The sequence below is a fragment of the Scyliorhinus torazame genome, chromosome 1 (assembly GCF_047496885.1).
Source record: "Scyliorhinus torazame isolate Kashiwa2021f chromosome 1, sScyTor2.1, whole genome shotgun sequence".
In the NCBI taxonomy this organism is placed as follows: Eukaryota; Metazoa; Chordata; class Chondrichthyes; order Carcharhiniformes; family Scyliorhinidae; genus Scyliorhinus; species Scyliorhinus torazame.
The window spans coordinates 191,414,361-191,435,513 of NC_092707.1; the positions used below are offsets into that span (position 1 = coordinate 191,414,361).

A 21,153-nucleotide genomic window follows, 5' to 3' on the forward strand; every position below is an offset into this window, starting at 1 on the left:
TCTGGAGTTCCCCTCTTTTGTCCATGTTTATACAAAGGTTGTAATAAAGTCAGGAGCTGAAAAGTGATAACTCAGTGGTCACAGGCACACAAGATATGATTGGTGGCTTTGGCTAGGAATGTCTCAGTATTTTGGTTTGGATAGTTTAATAATTTTGTTCTTATATTTTGTTCTTCAATCTAATATATTTTTTAATTAGTAGTAACTATAAAGTAGAATCCTACAGTGCAGAATGAGGCCATTTGGCCCATCAAGTCTGCACCAAGTCTCCGTAAAGCACCCTATCTCAGCCCACTCTCTTGCCCAATCCTCATAACCCCACCCAATCTGCACATCTTTTTGGGCACTAAGGGGCAATTTAGCATGGCCAATCCACCTAACCTGCACATTTTAAGACTGTGGAAGTAAACTGGAGCAGCTGGAGGAAACCCACGCAGACACGGGAGAATGTACAATCTCCACACAATCACCCAAGGCCAGAATCCCTGGCGCTGAGAGACAGTAGTGCTAACCACTATGCCATGGACAACGTAATCAGTTTACATTCTTTCTTTCAGTTTAGACAGGATAAATTCACCCTCAATTGAGCCCTGTAGTTAATTAGCTAGTTTAATTTGGCTTGAAGGAGATTGTAGCCCCAGTTCTGTTTGGTGTAAATTCAGGGTTCTTTAATGCAGCTGGGAAAACTGCATTCAGACTTGGAGTTTGGTGGGTGGGGAGTTGGGGAAGGACGCGCCCATTTCCTTTTTCTATATTTCTCACCCTGTAGGAATCGGAACTTACTCTCCTACAGGGGAAGGAACTAGCTGTTTGTTACGTATATGCTAAGTGGGTAAGTTCTATTCTTTCACTAAGGTTTAAAATAATGGTGGTAAAGTTAATAAAATTTATCATAAAACAACCCCATTAAGTGAATAGCATAATTAAGAAATTATTTGAGACATATTAAAGATGACAGGACAGGTAAGTGTCAAGGCTGCAGTGTGTGGAAGCTCCTGGATAACATTGTAATCTAGAGTAAACAGCAAGTGTTTGTGGCTTCAAGAACTTTGGTTCCGAGTTGTTGAGCTGGAGGCTGAACTGCAGACTCAGTGATACATCAGGATTGCTGAGTTATCTGGATAAAAGCAAATTACTTGGGATGAAACAGAAATAGAAAATACTGGACAACCTCAGCAAATCTGACAGCATCGGTGGAGAGAGAAAGGGAACCAACGTTTCAAGTCTGGATCACACTTTGTCAAAGCTAGAGAGAACTGGAAATGGGGTTAGATTTATACTGCAGTGGGGGGGGTGGGGGAAGAGAGCGGAGGGGCTGGCTGGATAGGGGGCCAGCGATAGGTGGAGATTGACAAAGGTGTCATGGACAGAAGACAAAGGGAATGTATATGGGAGTGATTAAGGCTAAGAAGGGTGCTGATCTGGCACATAAAGAGATTTGAATGTATGAATGGCAGAACAAAGGTGAGCAGTGTGTCAAAGGGCAACTAGGAACAGTTGGCCCAATTGGAGTGGGGGGAGGGGAGGATTAATGGTGAGGAGAAAAACAGATCAATGGAAGAAATGAAAATAAATTGGTAGAAAGTTAGAGGAATGGCAGGGAAGGGAGTGCAATGTTCCTCCTGCAGGATGTTTGAGGTGAGGGATCAGTTAGTGTCCCTGCTGATTTTACCTGCAGGAAGTGCTGCCATCTCCAGCTCCTCCAAGACCGAGTTAGGGAACTGGAGCTGGAGTTGGAAGAACTTCGGATCATTCGGGAGGCAGAAGGGGTCATAGATAGCAGCTTCAGGGAATTAGTTAGACCAAAGATTGGAGATATGTGGGTAACTGTAAGAGGGACTGGGAAAAAGCAGTCAGTGCAGGGATCCCCTGCGGTCGTTCCCCTGAGAAACAAGTATACCGCTTTGGATACTTGTGGGGGGGGGGACTTACCAGGGGTAAGCCATGGGGTACGGGCCTCTGGCACGGAGTCTGTCCCTGTTGCTCAGAAGGGAAGGGGGGAGAGGAGCAGAGCATTAGTAATTGGGGACTCTATAGTCAGGGGCACAGATAGGAGATTTTGTGGGAGCGTGAGAGACTCACGTTTGGTATGTTGCCTCCCAGGTGCAAGGGTACGTGATGTCTCGGATCGTGTTTTCCGGGTCCTTAGGGGGAGGGGGAGCAGCCCCAAGTCGTGGTCCACATTGGCACTAACGACATAGGTAGGAAAGGGGACAAGGATGTCAGGCAGGCTTTCAGGGAGCTAGGACGGAAGCTCAGAACTAGAACAAACAGAGTTGTTATCTCTGGGTTGCTGCCCGTGCCACGTGATAGTGAGATGAGGAATAGGGAGAGAGAGCATTTAAACACGTGGCTACAGGGATGGTGCAGGCGGGAGGGATTCAGATTTCTGGATGACTGGGGCTCTTTCTGGGGAAGGTGGGACCTCTACAGACAGGATGGTCTACACCTGAACCTGAGGGGCACAAATATCCTGGGGGGGAGATTTGTTAGTGCTCTTTGGGGGGGTTTAAACTAATGCAGCAGGGGCATGGGAACCTGGATTGTAGTTTTAGGGTAAGGGAGAATGAGAGTATAGAGGCCAGGAGCACAGATTTGACGTCGCAGGAGGGGGCCAGTGTTCAGGTAGGTGGTTTGAAGTGTGTCTACTTCAATGCCAGGAGTATACGAAACAAGGTAGGGGAACTGGCAGCATGGGTTGGTACCTGGGACTTCGATGTTGTGGCCATTTCGGAGACATGGATAGAGCAGGGACAGGAATGGATGTTGCAGGCTCCGGGGTTTCGGTGTTTTAGTAAGCTCAGAGAAGGAGGCAAAAGAGGGGGAGGTGTGGCGCTGCTAGTCAAGAGCAGTATTACGGTGGCGGAGAGGATGCTAGATGGGGACTCTTCTTCCGAGGTAGTATGGGCTGAAGTTAGAAACAGGAAAGGAGAGGTCACCCTGTTGGGAGTTTTTTATAGGCCTCCTAATAGTTCTAGGGATGTAGAGGAAAGGATGGCGAAGATGATTCTGGATAAGAGCGAAAGTAACAGGGTAGTTATTATGGGAGACTTTACCTTTCCAAATATTGACTGGAAAAGATATAGTTCGAGTACAATAGATGGGTAGTTTTTTGTACAGTGTGTGCAGGAGGGTTTCCTGAAACAATATGTTGACAGGCCAACAAGAGGCGAGGCCACGTTGGATTTGGTTTTGGGTAATGAACCAGGCCAGGTGTTGGATTTGGAGGTAGGAGAGCACTTTGGGGACAGTGACCACAATTCGGTGACGTTTACGTTAATGATGGAAAGGGATAAGTATACACCGCAGGGCAAGAGTTATAGCTGGGGGAAGGGCAATTATGATGCCATTAGACGTGACTTGGGGGGGATAAGGTGGAGAAGTAGGCTGCAAGTGTTGGGCACACTGGATAAGTGGGGCTTGTTCAAGGATCAGCTACTGTGTGTTCTTGATAAGTATGTACCAGTCAGGAAGGGAGGAAGGCGTCGAGCGAGGGAACCGTGGCTTACCAAGGAAGTGGAATCTCTTGTTAAGAGGAAGAAGGAGGCCTATGTGAAGATGAGGTGTGAAGTTTCAGTTGGGGCGATGGATAGTTACAAGGTAGCGAGGAAGGATCTAAAGAGAGAGCTAAGACAAGCAAGGATGGGACATGAGAAGTATTTGGCAGGAAGGATCAAGGAAAACCCAAAAGCTTTCGATAGGTATGTCAGGAATAAGCGAATGACTAGAGAAAGAGTAGGACCAGTCAAGGACAGGGATGGGAAATTGTGTGTGGAGTCTGAAGAGATAGGCGAGATACTAAATGAATATTTTTCGTCAGTATTCACTCAGGAAAAAGATAATGTTGTGGAGGAGAATGCTGAGCCCCAGGCTAATAGAATAGATGGCATTGAGGTACGTAGGGAAGAGGTGTTGGCAATTCTGGACAGGCTTAAAATAGATAAGTCCCCAGGACCTGATGGGATTTATCCTAGGATTCTCTGGGAGGCCAGGGAAGAGATTGCTGGACTTTTGGCTTTTATTTTTATGTCATCATTGGCTACAGGAATAGTGCCAGAAGACTGGAGGACAGCAAATGTGGTCCCTTTGTTCAAAAAGGGGAGCAGAGACAACCCCGGCAACTATAGACCGGTGAGCCTCACGTCTGTAGTGGGTAAAGTCTTGGAGGGGATTATAAGAGACAAGATTTATAATCATCTAGATAGGAATAATATGATCAGGGATAGTCAGCATGGCTTTGTGAAGGGTAGGTCATGCCTCACAAACCTTATTGAGTTCTTTGAGAAGGTGACTGAACAGGTAGATGAGGGTAGAGCAGTTGATGTGGTGTATATGGATTTCAGCAAAGCGTTTGATAAGGTTCCCCACGGTAGGCTATTGCAGAAAATACGGAGGCTGGGGATTGAGGGTGATTTAGAGATGTGGATCAGAAATTGGCTAGCTGAAAGAAGACAGAGGGTGGTGGTTGATGGGAAATGTTCAGAATGGAGTACAGTCACAAGTGGAGTACCACAAGGATCTGTTCTGGGGCCGTTGCTGTTTGTCATTTTTATCAATGACCTAGAGGAAGGCGCAGAAGGGTGGGTGAGTAAATTTGCAGACGATACTAAAGTCGGTGGTGTTGTCGATAGTGTGGAAGGATGTAGCAGGTTACAGAGGGATATAGATAAGCTGCAGAGCTGGGCTGAGAGGTGGCAAATGGAGTTTAATGTAGAGAAGTGTGAGGTGATTCACTTTGGAAGGAATAACAGGAATGCGGAATATTTGGCTAATGGTAAAGTTCTTGAAAGTGTGGATGAGCAGAGGGATCTAGGTGTCCATGTACATAGATCCCTGAAAGTTGCCACCCAGGTTGATAGGGTTGTGAAGAAGGCCTATGGAGTGTTGGCCTTTATTGGTAGAGGGATTGAGTTCTGGAGTCGGGAGGTCATGTTGCAGCTGTACAGAACTCTGGTACAGCCGCATTTGGAGTATTGCGTACAGTTCTGGTCACCGCATTATAGGAAGGACGTGGAGGCTTTGGAGCGGGTGCAGAGGAGATTTACCAGGATGTTGCCTGGTATGGAGGGAAAATCTTATGAGGAAAGGCTGATGGACTTGAGGTTGTTTTCGTTGGAGAGAAGAAGGTTAAGAGGAGACTTAATAGAGGCATACAAAATGATCAAGGGGTTGGATAGGGTGGACAGTGAGAGCCTTCTCCCGCGGATGGAAATGGCTGGCACGAGGGGACATAACTTTAAACTGAGGGGTAATAGATATAGGACAGAGGTCAGAGGTAGGTTCTTTACGCAAAGAGTAGTGAGGCCGTGGAATGGCCTACCTGCTACAGTAGTGAACTCGCCAACATTGAGGGCATTTAAAAGTTTATTGGATAAACATAAGGATGATAATGGCATAGTGTAGGTTAGATGGCTTTTGTTTCGGTGCAACATCGTGGGCCGAAGGGCCTGTACTGCGCTGTATTGTTCTATGTTCTATAAATTGATAGAAATAAAAATGGGGTGAAGGTGGAGGAGAGAGTTCACAGTCTGAAGATTTTGAACTCAATGTTAAGTCAGGAAGATTGTAACGTGCCTAATCGGAAGGCGAGGTGCCGTTTCTCCAGTTTGCGCTGGGCTTCACTGGAACATTGCAGCAGACCAAGGACAGATATGTAGACGTGAGAGCAGGACGGTGAGTTGAAATGGCAAGTGACAGGAAGGTCAGGGTCCGGCTTGTGGACGGACCTGAGGTGTTCTGCAAAGCGGTCACCCAGTCCACATTTATCCTCTCCACTGTAGGAGACCGCACTGGGAGCAGCAAATCCAATAGACCAGATTGAAGGAGGTGCATGTGAAACTCTTGAATAGAGTGTTTAGGGCTTGAGATAGTAAGCAGGGTAAAGGGGCAGATGTTATACCTTCTGCAATTGCATGGGAAGGTGCCGTGTTAAGAGGGTGTGGTGTTGGGGGTAATGGAGGAGTGGACCAGGGTATCCCGGAGGGAATGGTACCTGTGAAATGCTGATAGGGGGAGTGAGGGGAAGATGTGTTTTGTGGTGAAATCATGCTGGAGTTGGTGGAACTGACGGAGGATGATTCTTTGAATGCGGAGGCTAGTGGGGTGAAAAGTGAGGACAACAGGGACCCTATCCTGGTTCTGGTAGAGGGGGCGAGGGCAGAGGTACGGGAGATGGGTCAGACACGGTTGAAAGCCCTATAAATCACAGTGGGTGGGATTATCGTGGAGGAGGTGTCATTGTTTATCCTTACTGATTGTGGTATATGGGTCAGGAAGTCGAGGATCCAGTTGCAGAGGGATCCCCCCCCCCCCCTCCTCCCCCCCCCCCCCCCCTCCCAAAACCCTGTCACCATTTCACAGGGTTCCACTGCAATTTGCATACTGCCACAACTGATCCACAGCAGATGCCATCTCCCTGGCCCTACACTCAACCCTGAAGCATCTTGACAACAAGAGCTCCCACGTCAGACTCCTATTCATTGACTACAGCTCTGCCTTCAACACCATAATCCCAGCCAAGCTCATACCAAATCTCCAAAACCTAGGACCTGGCTCCTCCCTCTCCAGCTAGATCCTCAACTTTCTGATCCATAGACCGCAATCAAAAATGATAAACAATGACACCTCCTCCACGATAATCCTCAATATCGGGACCCCGGAAGGCTGCATACTTAGCTCCCTACTATACTCCCTATACACACACGACTGTGTGGCAACATTTGGTTCCAATTCCATCTACAAGTTTGCTGATGGCACAACCGTAGCGGGTCAGATCTCAAACAATGATGAGTTAGAATACAAGGAGATAGAGAACCTAATGCATGGTGCAACGACAACAATCTCTCCCTGAATGTCAGCAAAACTAAAGTGCTGGTCATTGACTTCAGGAAGCAAAGTGTCGTACACTTCTGTCTGCATCAATGGGGCCGAGGTGGAGGTGGTTGACAGCTTCAAATTCCTAGGTGTGCACATCAGCAACAATCTGTCCTGGTCCACTCACGTCGACGCTACCATCAAGAAAGCACACACTTATATTTCCTCAGGAAACTAAGGAAATTCGGCATGTCCACATTGACTATTACCAATTTTTACAGATGCACCATATAAAGCATCCTATCTGGCTGCATCACAGTCCGGTATGGCAACTGCTCGACCCAAGACCGTAAGAAACTACAGAGAGTCGCGAACACAGCCCAGTCCATCACATGAACCCAACTCCCATCCATTGACTCTGTCTTTACCTCCCGCTGTCTCAGGAAAGTGGGCAGCATTATCAAAGACCCCTCCCATCCGGGGTATTCTCTCTTCCAACCTCTTCCATCTGGTAGAAGATACAAAAGTCTGAGAACACATACTGACAGATTCAGAAACAGTTTCTTCCCCGCTGCTACCAGATTCCTGAATGGCCCTCTTATGGACTGAACTGATCTCTCCACCCATCTTCTCTATTATGTAGCACTACACTATATTTCACCCAATGTCTATGTCTATGTATTTACATTGTGTATCTATGTTTTTTCATGTATGGTATGATCTGACTGGACTGTACACAGAAAAATGCTTTTCACTGTACCTCGGTACACGTGACAATAAATCTAAATCTAAATGAATGAGTGGCTCAAAAACGGGTGTGGGAAATGTAGGTTCTGGTTTATGGTCACCAGCTCTGGGAAAATTGAGGGCTGTACCATTGAGGTGGTCTACACATGAACCGTGCTGGGACTAATGTTCTTGTGGAACTAGGGAAGTAGAGAAGGTTTTGAGCTAAATAGAAAGGATTAAATGTGGAAAGATGTGGTATGTCAAAGAGTAGAATCAAGTTAAGAGAGAAAAATCGTGAGGGTCATAAGAGTGGAAGGAAGGGACAGAGAGAAAACGTAAGAATACACACGGAATCAAGATTAGATGTTACATAGATAATAAAGACAAACTAAAGACTCATTATCTGAATACAAATAGAACAAAGTAAACAAATTGATGGGGGATGTTGAAGTAAGTGAATATGATCTGATAGCCATTACAGAAGCCTGACTGCAGGATGGCAAGGAGTGGACCCAGAATTTAAAAAAACAGGTGCAATAATTCCCAAGCCGGCAATAACTTCCACAGTGGCTAAATGGAGCTCTCTGAGCCCTCTGCTGTATTTTGTCTGGGAGGCGAACAGTACGTGGGTTGGTAAGATTGGTGTGTAGAGGCAGGCTTGGGTTGATATAAACCTTCTCCAGGAGCTTTCTTAGTGCAATGTCCCTCCTCTTGTGAGGGGGTGGGATGTTGCTCAGCACTGGGAACAGGGGGAGTGGAGTTGGTCGGAGGTTCCTGGGATGATACGTATTGTTGTGTTGAGCGGGTATCTACAAGACTGGTGTGGGATGGGTTGTACCATACTGGTGCACAATCGAGTAGACCTGAGGTCCTTAAGGTTTGAGCTTCTGCACCCTGTGGAGAGTCAGCAAGTTTTGACGTTTGCTGTTGTGTTGCTCAGATGTCTTTTGTATGTCAGGTCAAGGGTAACACAAAGATAAACGGGATGTTGTTTGTGAGTCAGTCTGTTGTCATTCAAGGAGATGTTGAGTTCCCTCTTGGCCCTGGCATTGTGGGGCTGGAATATACTTGAGACTGTTTTGTTGCTACTGGGCTAAAGGCATCATGTCTGGCAGTAGTTGGCCAGCTTTACAACATGGTTGTTTAATGTTGCCTCTAGTTCAGAGAATGTCTGAGCCTGAGAGGCACAGCAGATAGCGTCAGAATAGATCAACTTCCGAGACAGGGTTGGAGGCAGATCATTGAGATTGGAAAGGCTGGGGCTAGAACAGATCTCTGGGGAAGCCCATTGGATTGTTTTCTCCAGGCGCTTGTCTCATCATGCATGTGTACCCTGAACCGCCTGTCTCGGAGTAATAGTTTCATGGCATCAGTTACTTACGAAGGGAGGATTCTTGAAATTTTTACAAAGACCATGCCATATGCGGCAGTGAGATCGAGAAAGAGGTTTTGAGGTTATTTTCAAAGAAAATGGTTCGGGCAAGGATCTGGTTGCATATGTTTCACCATCGCCGAAAGCCAGCTTGTTCAGCTTTCAAGATTTACTCCACCTCTCAATATTGAATGTTGAGTGGTATATGACAGTCAAGTAGAGTAGGAAGCTCGATAAAGTTGGAGGGATAGCATTGTTAATGGGAAATAAGTCACTACTGGGAGTGGTCTACTAACAGTAACCACAATCTGAACTAAGTATGCAAGAAGAGACATTGAGTGCTTGTGGTAAAAGAATAACTTTAATCTATGTATAAACTAGAAAATCAGACTGCATTGTAGCCTGGATGAGGAGTTTGTAGAATGATTTCAAGTTAGTTTCTTAAAGCAATCTGGAACCCACCAAATAGCAGGTTATATTAGACTTGGTATTGCATAGTGTGACAGGATTAATTAATGACCTCAGAGGAAAGGCACCACTAGGTAGCAACAAACACAATACAATTGAATTTTACATCCAGAATGAAAGGGAGGTGAGTGAATCTAAGACTAGTATCTTAAGATTAAATAAGGGCAACTGTATGGGCATGAAAGCTGAGCTAGCTGGAGTAAACTGGATTCTAGGCTAGGGGATAGATAGATCAAGACAGAAGCAATGGCATTTAAAGTGTTTTTATTGCGTTTTTGGTATACAAAACAAATATAAATAGGAACAAACAGTGGGAGTTAAACAGGAGAATATATAAGTAAAACTAGAACTATTTACACCATGATCGGTTTTATTTACATAAATATTTCAGTTTCCCCTTCTCTTTCTTTTATCCCTTCCTTGCAGTGTTTGCCATGGTAATTGTGGTCCCCTGCGTTACGTTCCCCACCGGTTTCCCCTTTGCTTTTCTTCCCTTTGGTTCAGGTTGTTGTTGCCCCTGCCGCGCCCCCCCCCCCCCCCCCCCCCCCCCCCCCTTGTGTCTCCTGGTTCCTTTGTTGGGCTCGGCTGAGTTCCTTTGAGTTCTTTGTTCCCCTGACCACTGTCCCCTCCCCTTCCTTACTGTGTCGTGGCTACCCCCTCCTGATCTCGTTGTTGACCACAAACATGTCTTGAAACAACCGAGTGAATGGCCCTCACGTATTGCGCAACTCCTCTTCCGACCCTCGGATGGCAAATTTAATTTTCTCCATTTGGAGAAATCCCGACAGGTCGCACAGCCAGTCTGCAGCTTTGGGAGGTGCTGCTGACCGCCAGCCAAGTAGGATTCTCTGGCTGGCGATTAGGGAGGCAAAGGCAAGAGCATCAGCCCTCCTCCCCATGAAGAGATCTGGCTGTTCTGATACCCCAAAAACTGCCATTCTTGGGCATGGCTCCACCTTTATCCCAACCACTTTGGACATTGCCTCAAAGAAGGCTGTCCAATACCCTGCAAATCTGGGGGAAGACCAGAATATGTGGCCGTGGTTGGCCGGGCCTCCTTGGCACCGTTCGCATCTGCCTCCACCTCCAGGAAGAACCTGCTCATTTTGGTTCTGGTTAAGAGGGGTTTGTGTATCACTTTTAGCTGCATTAGGCTTAGCCTTGTGCATGTGGAGGTGGAGTTGACCCTGTGCAGTGCTTCGCTCCAGTCCCCACCCTTTTTCAAACCCCAAGTCTTCCTCTTACTTCACCCTTGTCTCATCCAGTTGGGCGTTGGCCCCACTTAGCAGTCATCCGTATACGTCACCACAGTTCCCCTTTCCTAAGATGTCCACGTCCAACAGGTCCACTAGCAGTGACTGTAGTGGTCGTTGTGGGTACGTCCTCGTTTCTTTTCGTCGGAAATTTTTGAGTTGTAGATACCTAAGTTTGTTGCCGCCCATTAGCTGAAATCTTTCTGCCAGCTCTTGGAGTGTTAATCTGTTGCTGGCGTATAAGTCCCTCACTGTCAGCACCCCCCGATCTGTTTCCACCTTTTGAAGGAAGCATCCATGGTCGCCGGCGTGATCCTGTGATTGTTGCAGATGGGGGCTTTGTCGGACATGTTGGTTAGCTCGAAATGCTGTCGCAGTTGGTTCCACGACTGGAGTTTTGCTACCACCACAGGGCTTGTTAAATATTTATTAGGTGGGGATGGGAGTGCCGCCGTGGCTACGGCCCCGAGGGAGGTCCCTCTGCAAGAGTCCTCCTTCATGAGCAGCCACTCAGCTTCTGCTTCCTTTATCCACCCCTTTACTCTTTCTGCGGTCACTGCAGAGTGGTAATATATATTTTTTTTAATAAACAATTTTATTAAGGTATTTTTGGCATTGCAAACAGTTACAGTATACAGTAATTGTGCAAATATCAACCCAAATCAGAAACATAGTGCAAAAGACCAATCCTCTCTCGTAAACAGTACCTGCCTACTTATCCATGCTATTCTACTCTAATCTACCCGCCTCCCCTGCTGACGTTTAATTCCCCGCGAAGAAGTCGATGAATGGTTGCCACCTTCGGGTGAACCCTAATACAGATCCTCTCATGGCGAACTTAATTTTTTTCCAGCCCCAAAAGCTCAACATGTCCGAGAGCCATGCTTCGGGTCTTCGGGGGCTTTGAGTCCCTCCATGCCAGCAATATACGTCGCCGGGCTACCAGGGAAGTAAAGGCCAAGACGTCGGCCTCCCTCTCCTCCCGGACCCCCGGGTCTTCCGAGACCCCAAAAATTGCCACCACTGGACTCATCACCACCCTAGTTTTCAGTACCTGGGACATGATGTCCACAAATCCCTCCAGTATCTCCTAAGTTTTGGGCATGCCCAGAACATGTGGACGCGATTCGCTGGCCCTCCCGCACACATAGCGCACTTGTCCTCCACCCCAAACAATTTACTGACCGTCATGTGGGCCCGGTGGATGACCTTGAACTGAATCAGGCTGAGCCTAGCCCATGTTGCAGTTGAATTTACCCTACTCCGGGCTTCCGCCCAAACCCCCTCCTCCATCTCCTCGCCGAGTTCCTTCTCCCACTTGAGCTTCAGTTCCTCTGTCTGGGACTCCTCCCCTTTCATAAGCCCTCGATAAATATCCGAGACTTTCCCCTCTCCTACCTCTCCCCGAGAAACTACTCTGTCCTGGATCCCATTTGGTGGGAGGCGTGGGAAGGATTGGACCTGTCTGCGTATGAAGTCACGCACTTGCAAGTACCGAAAGTCATTCCCACTTACTTGTCCGAATTTCTCCTCCAAGGCCCTCATGCTCGAGAAGCTCCCCCCCAAGAACATATCGCCCATCCTTCCCACCCCCGCCCGCCGCCACGCTCGGAATCCACCGTCCATACTCCCAGGGGCGAATTGGTGGTTGTCACTTATTGGAGACCAGACCGATGCTCCCACCTCCCCTACATGCCTCCTGCAGAGTGGTAATATTGTAGGTTTGGGAGGTCAAGGCCCCCCCTGGATCTCGATCTCTGCAGCACTCTCTTTGGGATCCTTGCATTATGCCGCCCCACCCACTCACATATAAACGCCATTTATCAGTTTGTCCAGTGAGTTGAAAAAGGCCTTGGGGATGTAGATCGGGATGGATCTAAAGAGGATAAGGAACCTAGGCAGTACGTTCATTTTGATTGTCTGCACTCTCCCCGCCAGTGTGTTCCATCGCTGCAGGTCCTTTTTAACTTCCTCAGTCAGGCTGGTCAGATTCCATTTGTGGATCCCGGTCCAGGCCTGGGGAATTTGGATCCCCAGGTAGGAGAATTTGTGCTGGGCCTGTTTAAACGGCAGCCCCTCCAGCTCTGCCCCTCCCCCTGGCGGGTTCACCGGGAAGGTTTCGCTTTTGCTCAGGTTATGTTTGTAGCCCGAGAAGGTTCCATACTCTTTCAAAAGCACCATGATTCCTTCCATGCTGCTTTGCGGGTCCGAGATTCAGAGGAGCAGGTCATTTGCATAGAGCGGGACTCTGTGCTCTTCTCCGGATCCCTTTCCAATTATTTGCCGCCCTGAGCTCAATCGCTAGTTGCTCGATCGCTAGGGCGAGCAGCAGCAGGGATAACGGGCATCCCTGCCTTGTGCCCCTATGCAGCTGGAAGTACTTGGAGCTGGTGGTGTTTGTCCGTACATTTGCCGTGGGAGCATTGTACAGGAGCTTCACCCAGGCAGGGAACCCTGTTCCATGCCCAAACCGTTACTGTACCTCTATGAGGTACTTCCATTCGACTCTGTCGAAGGTCTTTCAGCGTCCAGGGAAACAATCACCTCAGGTGTTCTCTCCCCAGATGGGGTCATGATCACATTCAGCAGTGCCTGATGTTCGAGGTTAGCTGTCTACCCTTGACAAAGCCTGTCTGGTCTTCCGTGACCACCGGTACGCAGTCCTCCAGCCTTTTGGTTAAGATCTTGGCCAGTATTTTTGCACGTTTAGTAGCGAGATGGGTCTGTAGGAATTCTGTTGGGTCTTTGTCTTTTTTATATCAGAGAGATTGAGGCTTGTGCTACTTGTGCTAGCACAGGCAGTAGTGTGCCCCTCGCCAGCAAGTCTGTGAACATCTCCCACAGGGGCGGGGCCAGTGCTGTCGCGAATCTTTCGCAGAGGTCCACCGGGAACCCATCTAGTCCCGGCGCCTTCCCTGACTGCATGGAGCTAATGCTCTCCATGACTTCGCCCAGTTCTAACGGTACCTCCAGGCCCCATTTCCTGTCCTCCCCCACAACTGGCATGTCCAGTACATCAAGGAGCTGCTTCATCCCCGAGTCCCCTGCTGGGGGCTCCGAGGTGTACAGTCCCTGGTAGAAGGTCTCAAAGGCCTTGTTGCTCTTGTCCGGTTCCGCTCCTAATTTGCCTTTGCTATGCCTTATCTATTTCCCTTGTGGCTGCCTACTTTCTCAGCTGATGAGCCAGCAGGCGGCTAGCCTTGTCTCCATGTTCATACAGGGTCCTCCGTGCCTGGCGGTGTTGGTGCGCTGCTTTCCTTGTGGAGTGAAGATTAAAGTCCATTTGTAGCGTTTTCCTCTCCGCCAGCTCTACAGTGCGGGCCTCGGAGTATCGCCGGTCTGCCTCCAGTATGGAGTAAACCAGCTGTTGCCTAGCCGTCCTCTCCTCCCTGTCCCTTCGTGCTTTATAAGTGATCATTTCTCCCCTGATCACAGCCTTCAGCGCCTCCCAGAATGTGGAGGGTGCGAACTCCCCATTCTGGTTGTTAGAAGTATACTCGTCTATGGCCTGTGATATTTTCTCGCAAAAAGCCTCGTCGACCAGAAGGGCCGTGTCCAACCTCCATTTGGGCGTGGACACGGCCCATCCCCAACCGCATATCCATATAATGTGGAGCGTGGTCAGAGATTACGTTCGCAGAATATTCCGCCCTTACCAGCCCTGGAAGCACCGATTTTTCCACTCCAAAGAAGTCGATCCTTGAGTAGACATTATCCCCTTGGGAGAAGAAGGAGAACTCCTTCTCCCCTGGATGGGTGAATTGCCATGAGTCCACCGCCCCCATCTCCTCCATAAATAGGCTGAGTTTTTTCACCATGTTAGAGGTCCTTCCCGTTTTGGGATTGGACCTGGCTGTTCGTGGGTCCTGTACACAGTTAAAGTCCATGATCAGTCGGTGCATATCTATATCAGGGATTTCCGCCATAGTCTTCTTTATAAACTCTGTATCGTCCCAGTTGGGAGCACACGTTAACGAGGCCTACCACACTGCTGACCACGTGTATCGTCCCCCTGGATCCGTAACCACCCTTGTCGCTGTGAACATTGTCCTCTTATTTAGCAAAATGGCTACCCCCTTGGCCCTCGTCCCATAGGAGGAATGGCAGGTCTGTCCAACCCAGCCCTTCCTTATCCGCAGTCGATCCCTCTCCCTCAGGTGGGTCTCTTAGAGGAAGGCTATGTCGGCTTTCATATTTCTCAGGTTGGCGAAGACTCTGGATCTTTTCACTGGGCTGTTAAGTCGCCTAATATTCCAGGTGACTATCCTGTCCCCCGTGTACAGGACTATTTTGTTCCCCCCCCCCGCTCCAGTGGGATCAACCATATTTACCTGGTTGACATGCCCCTGCGCTCCGGGTTTTCCCTTTGTCCAGGTGGCATCCAACATGGCCGGCAACCATGCGTTCGCCATGTGGATGAGCCCCTGCACTCCAGAGTTTCCCTTTGTCCAGAGACATTTCCAAGTGATTGCTTGCAGCGCCATTTTGTTCCAAATCGCCACATGTGGCCTGCTGTAGCCAGTCTAATGCCCCCCCCCCCACCCCACCCCCCCTGTCTTCTCTTCCCCCCTCCCCCCCCCCATCCCATAGCTAAACCCCCTTTGCCCCTGTTTCTTCCCCTGATTACCGCCGCCCCCCCCAAATCCGTTATCGCCCCCCCTCTTCCAGGCACCTTCCCCCTTGGTGGGAACGTGCTGCAGCCTCTTTTCTTCTCATGAATCCCGGTGGTTGCTACCTCGCTAGTGTGATGGCCCTCCTCGTGGGAGTTGTTGCACTTCCTCCGTTGCCCGATCTCTGGGCTCTCTGTCCGCCATTTTCCACCATTTACCCTGTGCTTAGCTGTACTTAGCTCACCTTCCAAACCCACAATCTCTATCACCGGGCGGCATAGTAGCACAGTGGTTAGCACTATTGCTTCACAGTGCCAGGGTCCCAGATTCGATTCCCGGCTTGGGTCATTGTCTGTGTGGAGTCTGCATGTTCTCCGTGTCTGCTTAGGTTTCCTCCGGGTGCTCCGGTTTCCTCCCATAAGTCCCGAAATTTAGATAATTTAGACATTCTGAATTTTCCCTCCGTGTACCCGAACAGGCGCTGGAATGTGGCGACTCGGGGATTTTCACAGTATCTTCATTGCAGTGTTAATGTAAGCCTACTTGTGATTAAAAAGATTTAATATTACTATTATTACTGCTCTCGTCTCCAAAACAAGGCAGTGTTCTCCCACATAAAGCAGTTGCTGTGGCAATGGTCTACTATTGGCTGTACAGACTGTAGAAGGGGGAGAACTTTTTTTGTTCAAACATTGCATGTCAACGTCTCATTCTGCGGGCTCTTCATCACTCCCTCTGCTGCCACTTCTCCAGGCCGTCTCTGCGACAAACTTGCCAGAATGCGCAGGGACTGTGAAAAAGTGTTCCCTGCCTTGACATGTACCCAGAGCTTGGCTGGGAACAGCATTCCGAATCTCAAGCCGTTTCTGTACAAGACGGCCTTTGCTTTGTTCAATTTGGCTTGGCGCTTGGCCAGGGCAGCCCCAATGTCCTGGTAGATCCGGATCTTGTGACCTTCCCAGCTGCGGTTTTTGGACTACCTGGCCCAGCGCAGGATTCTCTCCCGGTCTTGGTGCTGGTGCATTTTTGCAATTATCCCCTCGGCTGTTCCCGGTTTTGGGCTTTAGTCGGAGCGACCAGTGCACTCTGTCGATTTCTGGTGCATGGGAAGCTCTCCCTTCCCACCAGATTACCCTGCATTTGGGCCACATAGTCTGTAGGGTTCCTACCTTTGATCCCCTCCAGTAGGCCCACGATCTGTAGGTTCTGCCGCCTCGACAGGTTCTCCTGGTCCTCAACCTTTCCTCTCAGATTGCCTTGTGTCGCTGCCAGCTTTGCCACCTATTTTTGCAGGGCGACGATCCGGTCACTCTGGTCCGTTGCAGCCCTTTCTAGATCCTTAATCGTTGCCCCCAGTTGCTTTTTGACTATGTCCAGGGCCATCTGCATGTTCGCCGGCGCTTCGGCCACCGTACCCTTCACCGCATCTTGTATGTCTGCTTTCGTCCCATCTCGGTTTTCCTCCATCCATCTCCTGGTGAGGGGGGGCTTCATGTGCAGCGGGTCGGTTCCTCTCGCTCTGGCGAAGTCCAAGTTTCGCCGCCTCGTGCGCTGGGCGGCTCGGCCGACTGCTGTTTTTCCAGGCTTTTCCCACTCCTGGTCTCCACTCGTCCTCTGGGCTGACTGTTATTTGGCATCTTTCTGTCTGTCTTTGTTTTGTTGGTGGTATGTGGGAGGATTTGCCTCATTTGCAGGCGTCTTTCAGGCAGAAAGTGACTATTTTTCAGGTTCGTGGGAGGAGAGCAATCTGGTGTGTTATTTCTTAGCACATCCCTGTCACCAGAAATCCCAGCAGTGGCATTTAAGGGGACATACCAGAATAAGTATATTCCTAATATAACGAATAAATCTTAAGGAGGATCCATGGTAACTAAGGAAGTTAGGGGAACTAGCAAGAGTTTCTACATGTATTTACAAAGGAAAAGTGTAAGTAAAATGAGTGTTGATCCTCTAGAGAGGGACAACGGGGAGTTAATAGTGGATAATATGGAAACGGTGGATGAAATGAACAAATATTTTGCTTCTGTATTCAATATGGAGAATTTAAAAAACATTCCAGCAATAGCTGTAAATCAGAGGTGGAGGGAGAGAGGAACTTGGTGAAATTACAATCACCAGGGAAGGAGCACTGAGCAAACTGATAGAGCTGGGAGCTTTCAAGTCTCTGGGTCAAGATGAACTTCATCTTAGGGTCTTAAAAAAGGTGGCTGATGATGTCGTAGATTCATTGGTGTTGGTTTTGCAAAATTCCCTAGATTGTGAGAAGGTTCCACCTGGAAAGCAGGGAATAACCCCTGTATTCAAGAAGGGAGGGAGGCAGAAAACAGGAAACTATAGACCAGTTAACTTGATGTCTATCATGGGGAAGGTTTAAGAATTGATCAATAAAGAGGTTATAAAGAATTGATTAATAAAGAGCTGGGCACTTGAGTCAGCATGGCTTTACACAAGGGAAATCATGTTCAACAAATTTGTTGGAGTTCTTTGAAGGAGTAACATATGCTGTGGATAAGAGGGGAGCTTGTAGACGTACTGGGCGGGTTTCTCCATCCCGCCGCGTCAGATTTCTGCTTCAGCACGCCGTCGAGATTCTCCGTTTTGCCAGCTGGTCAATGAGGTTTCCTGTTGTGGGGCAGCCCCAAGCGGTCGGGATACCCCCGGACTGTCGGAAAAACGGAACATCCCGATGGCGGAGAATTCAGCCCACTATACTTGGATTTCCAGAAAACATGTAATAAGGTGTAACATCAGAGGTTATTACGGAAAATAAAAGCTCATGGTGTAGGGGGTAATATATTAGCCTAGATAGAAGACTGGCCGGAGAAAATTGAGAATGCATAAATGGGTGTTTATTTGATTAAAAGGACGTGACAAGTGGAGTTCCTCAGGTGTCTGTGCTGGGCCTCAACTTTTTAAAATTTACATCAATTACTTAGATGAGGGGAGCAAAGGCATGGTAGCTAAACATGCAGACGACACAAAGATGGGTATGAAAGTACGTTTGTTGTGAAGACATAGCGAGTTAGCAGATGCATATAAATGGGTTGAGTGAGTGAGCAGAAATCTGGCAGAAGGGGTATTTGGTGGGAAAATGTGAAGTTGGTCATCTTGGCAGGAACAACAAAAAAAAGCAGAGCATTACTTAAATGAGGGACGAATGCAGAATGATGAGGTATGGAGGGATCTTGGCGTTCTCGTGCATGAGTCACAAAACGTTAGTATGAAAGTTAGTATGCAGGTAATTAAGGTGGCTATTGGAAGCTATCCTTTATTACAAGAGGAATTGAACATAAAAATAAGGTTATGCTTCAGTTATACAGGACATTGGTGAGACCGCATCTCGACTACTTTGTAGTTTGCTCTCCTTAGTTAAAGAAGGATGTAAGTGCATTGGAGGTAATTCAGAAGTGGTTTTCTAGATTGATAACTAAGTGAGCGAGTTGTCTTAAGTGGATAGGTTGAACAGGTTTGTTTTGACTGGAGTTTAGAAGAGTGTACAAGATCGTGAATGGTCTTGACAAGGTGGACATGGAAAGGATGTTTCCTCTGGTGGGTGAGTCCAGAAATAGGGGCAAGAGTTTTAAAATTAGGCATTGCCCTTTTAAGACAGAGATTAGTTGAATTTTTTTCTCTCCAAAGGTTGTGCGACATTGGAACGCTTTGCCTCAGAAGGCAGTGGAAGCAGGATCACTGATTTTTTAAATTTGACTTTTCCAATTAAGGGGCAATTCAGCATAGTCAATCCACCTACACTGCACATCTTTGGATTGTGGGGGTGAGACCCATGCAGACACGGGAAGAATGTGCAAACTCCATATGGACTGTGACCCAGGGCTGGGATCAAACCCAGGTCCTCGGCGCCATGAGACATCAGTGCTAACTAACCACTGCGCCACCGTGCTATCTTCTACTGAATATTTTTAAGATAGAGGTAGATTATTGCTAGGCAAGGGAATCAAGGCTAGAACAAAATGTGGAATGAGAAACACAGATCAGTCGTGATCCTATTGAATGGTGGAGCAGGCCCATGGGACCAAATGGCCTATTTCTGCTCATACTTTGTATGATTAAAAACTGGACTTGAGGGGTTGAAGTATAGGGAGGCGTGCATCGAATTAGGTGATGACAACATTGCAGAATCTCAGATAAAAATTAGATTGGGAATGAGACAACAGTTTGTGAGGGTGGAGGGTTTGAAGGTTTATGATGGTTTTGAAGCATGGAAAACAGTTGTGGTGAGCTCATTGGGCCCGCTGAGATCAGTACAGACCAGGCTTACATGGGTAATTAGCAGGAAGGAAAGAGGAAAAGCTGTAAAGAAATTAGGTGGATTATAGGTTAAAATAGCACACAGCCTCACCTTGGCAGATTTTTTCTCCATATTCCTGCTGACAAGCAGTGGATGGTCATACTTTAACAACGAGTCTATTGGAGGAATCATCTTCTGTGCCTCAGATTCACCCTGCCTCTCCTGGTTTATCTTGGTCTTGGTCTCACTCTCACCCTCTCTCTCTCTCTCTATTCCAATTTATCCAATCCCTCTCTTCCTGCCTATCCCTGATTCCCTAATCTCTCAGTCACAGCTATCCTGCTCTGTCTCTCTATTCTGGTTTATCCTTGACACTCTCTTACTACCTCTACTCTCTCTCTATCTGGGTCTGTCTCTCTCTGCACTATCCTGGTTTATCCTGCTCTCTCTTTTCTGGTGTCTCTATCCCAATTTATTCCGGTCTATCTCTATCCTGTGTTTCTCTTTATCCTGTTCTCTCTCTCTCTCCAGGCTTTTCCCAGAATCACTATCTCTCCCTATCCCAATTTATCTTGGCCTCACACTCTGTATCCGGGTTTATCTCACTCTCTCTCCCTCTCACTCTCTCTATCCAACTATCACTCTCTCTATAATCCACTCTCAATATCCCACACTCTCTCTATCTAATGCTCTCTCTATCCAACGCTCACTCTATCACTTTTTCTCTCCCTGTCCCACTCTCTCTGCCCCACTCTCTCTCTCTGCCCCTGTCTTTCTCTGTCCCTATCCCACTCTCTCTCAATCTCACTCTATTCTCTTTCCCACTCTCTCTATCCCACTCTATTTCTCTCTTTCCCACTCTCTATCCCACTCTATTTCTATCTTTTCCACTCTATCCCACTCTATTTCTCTCTTTCCCACTCTATTTCTCTTTCCGACTCTCTCTATCCCACTCTATTTCTCTCTTTTCCACTCTCTCTATCCCACTCTATTTCTCTCTTTTCCACTCTCTCTATCCCACTCTATCTCTCTATTCTCTCTATCCCTGTTGCTGAGCTCCAGCGCGCGCGTTGTTTCTATGGGAACAAAACTTGGAAACGGCGCAGGTTAACGTCCGGGTGTTTCCCCACAAACTGTCCGGAGGGAAACAACCGCAGATCCGCAACAGAGAGGAGAATGGGAGAGGGAGGGAACTACAACAGACCGAGTACGGCGGGGGGGAGGCTTGCAGCAGTCCTGTCAACGTGATAGAATTGAGACAAAACTTCGATCATGCCATCCAGATTGACGTTCCTGAGGAAATGCTGCCTTATTGGGGTTGTGTTTTTGACAAAAAACCTGTTGTTTAGGTGGGCATGAATGCACTTTTCAAAGAAGTACAGGGTTGTTCTCATGTCCTGGCCAACAGTCCTCCCACAGTCAGCACCATTAAAAAGATTTCTGCACTTTGTGGGAACTTGTAGAATGCAAATCAAACAGAACATTTTGCATTTCAAAGTAATCCATTGTGAGCAATTTTTTATTAATATAATAATCTTTATTATTGTCTCAAGTAGGCTTACACTAACACTGCACTGAAGTTATTGTGGAAAGCCCCTAGTCGTCACATTCCGGCACCTGTTCGTGTACACTGAGGGAGAATTCAGAATGTCCAATTCA

General features: G+C 47.9%; 1 protein-coding gene across 1 annotated transcript in view; it reads right to left on the reverse strand.

Annotated features, from left to right (window-relative positions):
* Window positions 1-20,564, reverse strand: part of LOC140418257 (axonemal dynein light intermediate polypeptide 1-like) — a 43,404-nt gene extending 22,840 nt beyond the window's left edge. Inside the window, exon 1 of the mRNA XM_072501707.1 lies at window positions 19,606-20,564. Coding sequence (XP_072357808.1) covers window positions 19,606-19,686 — 81 coding nt within the window. The 5' untranslated portion in view covers window positions 19,687-20,564. The remainder of the gene's footprint in view (window positions 1-19,605) is intronic.
* Window positions 20,565-21,153: the final 589 nt, after the last annotated feature.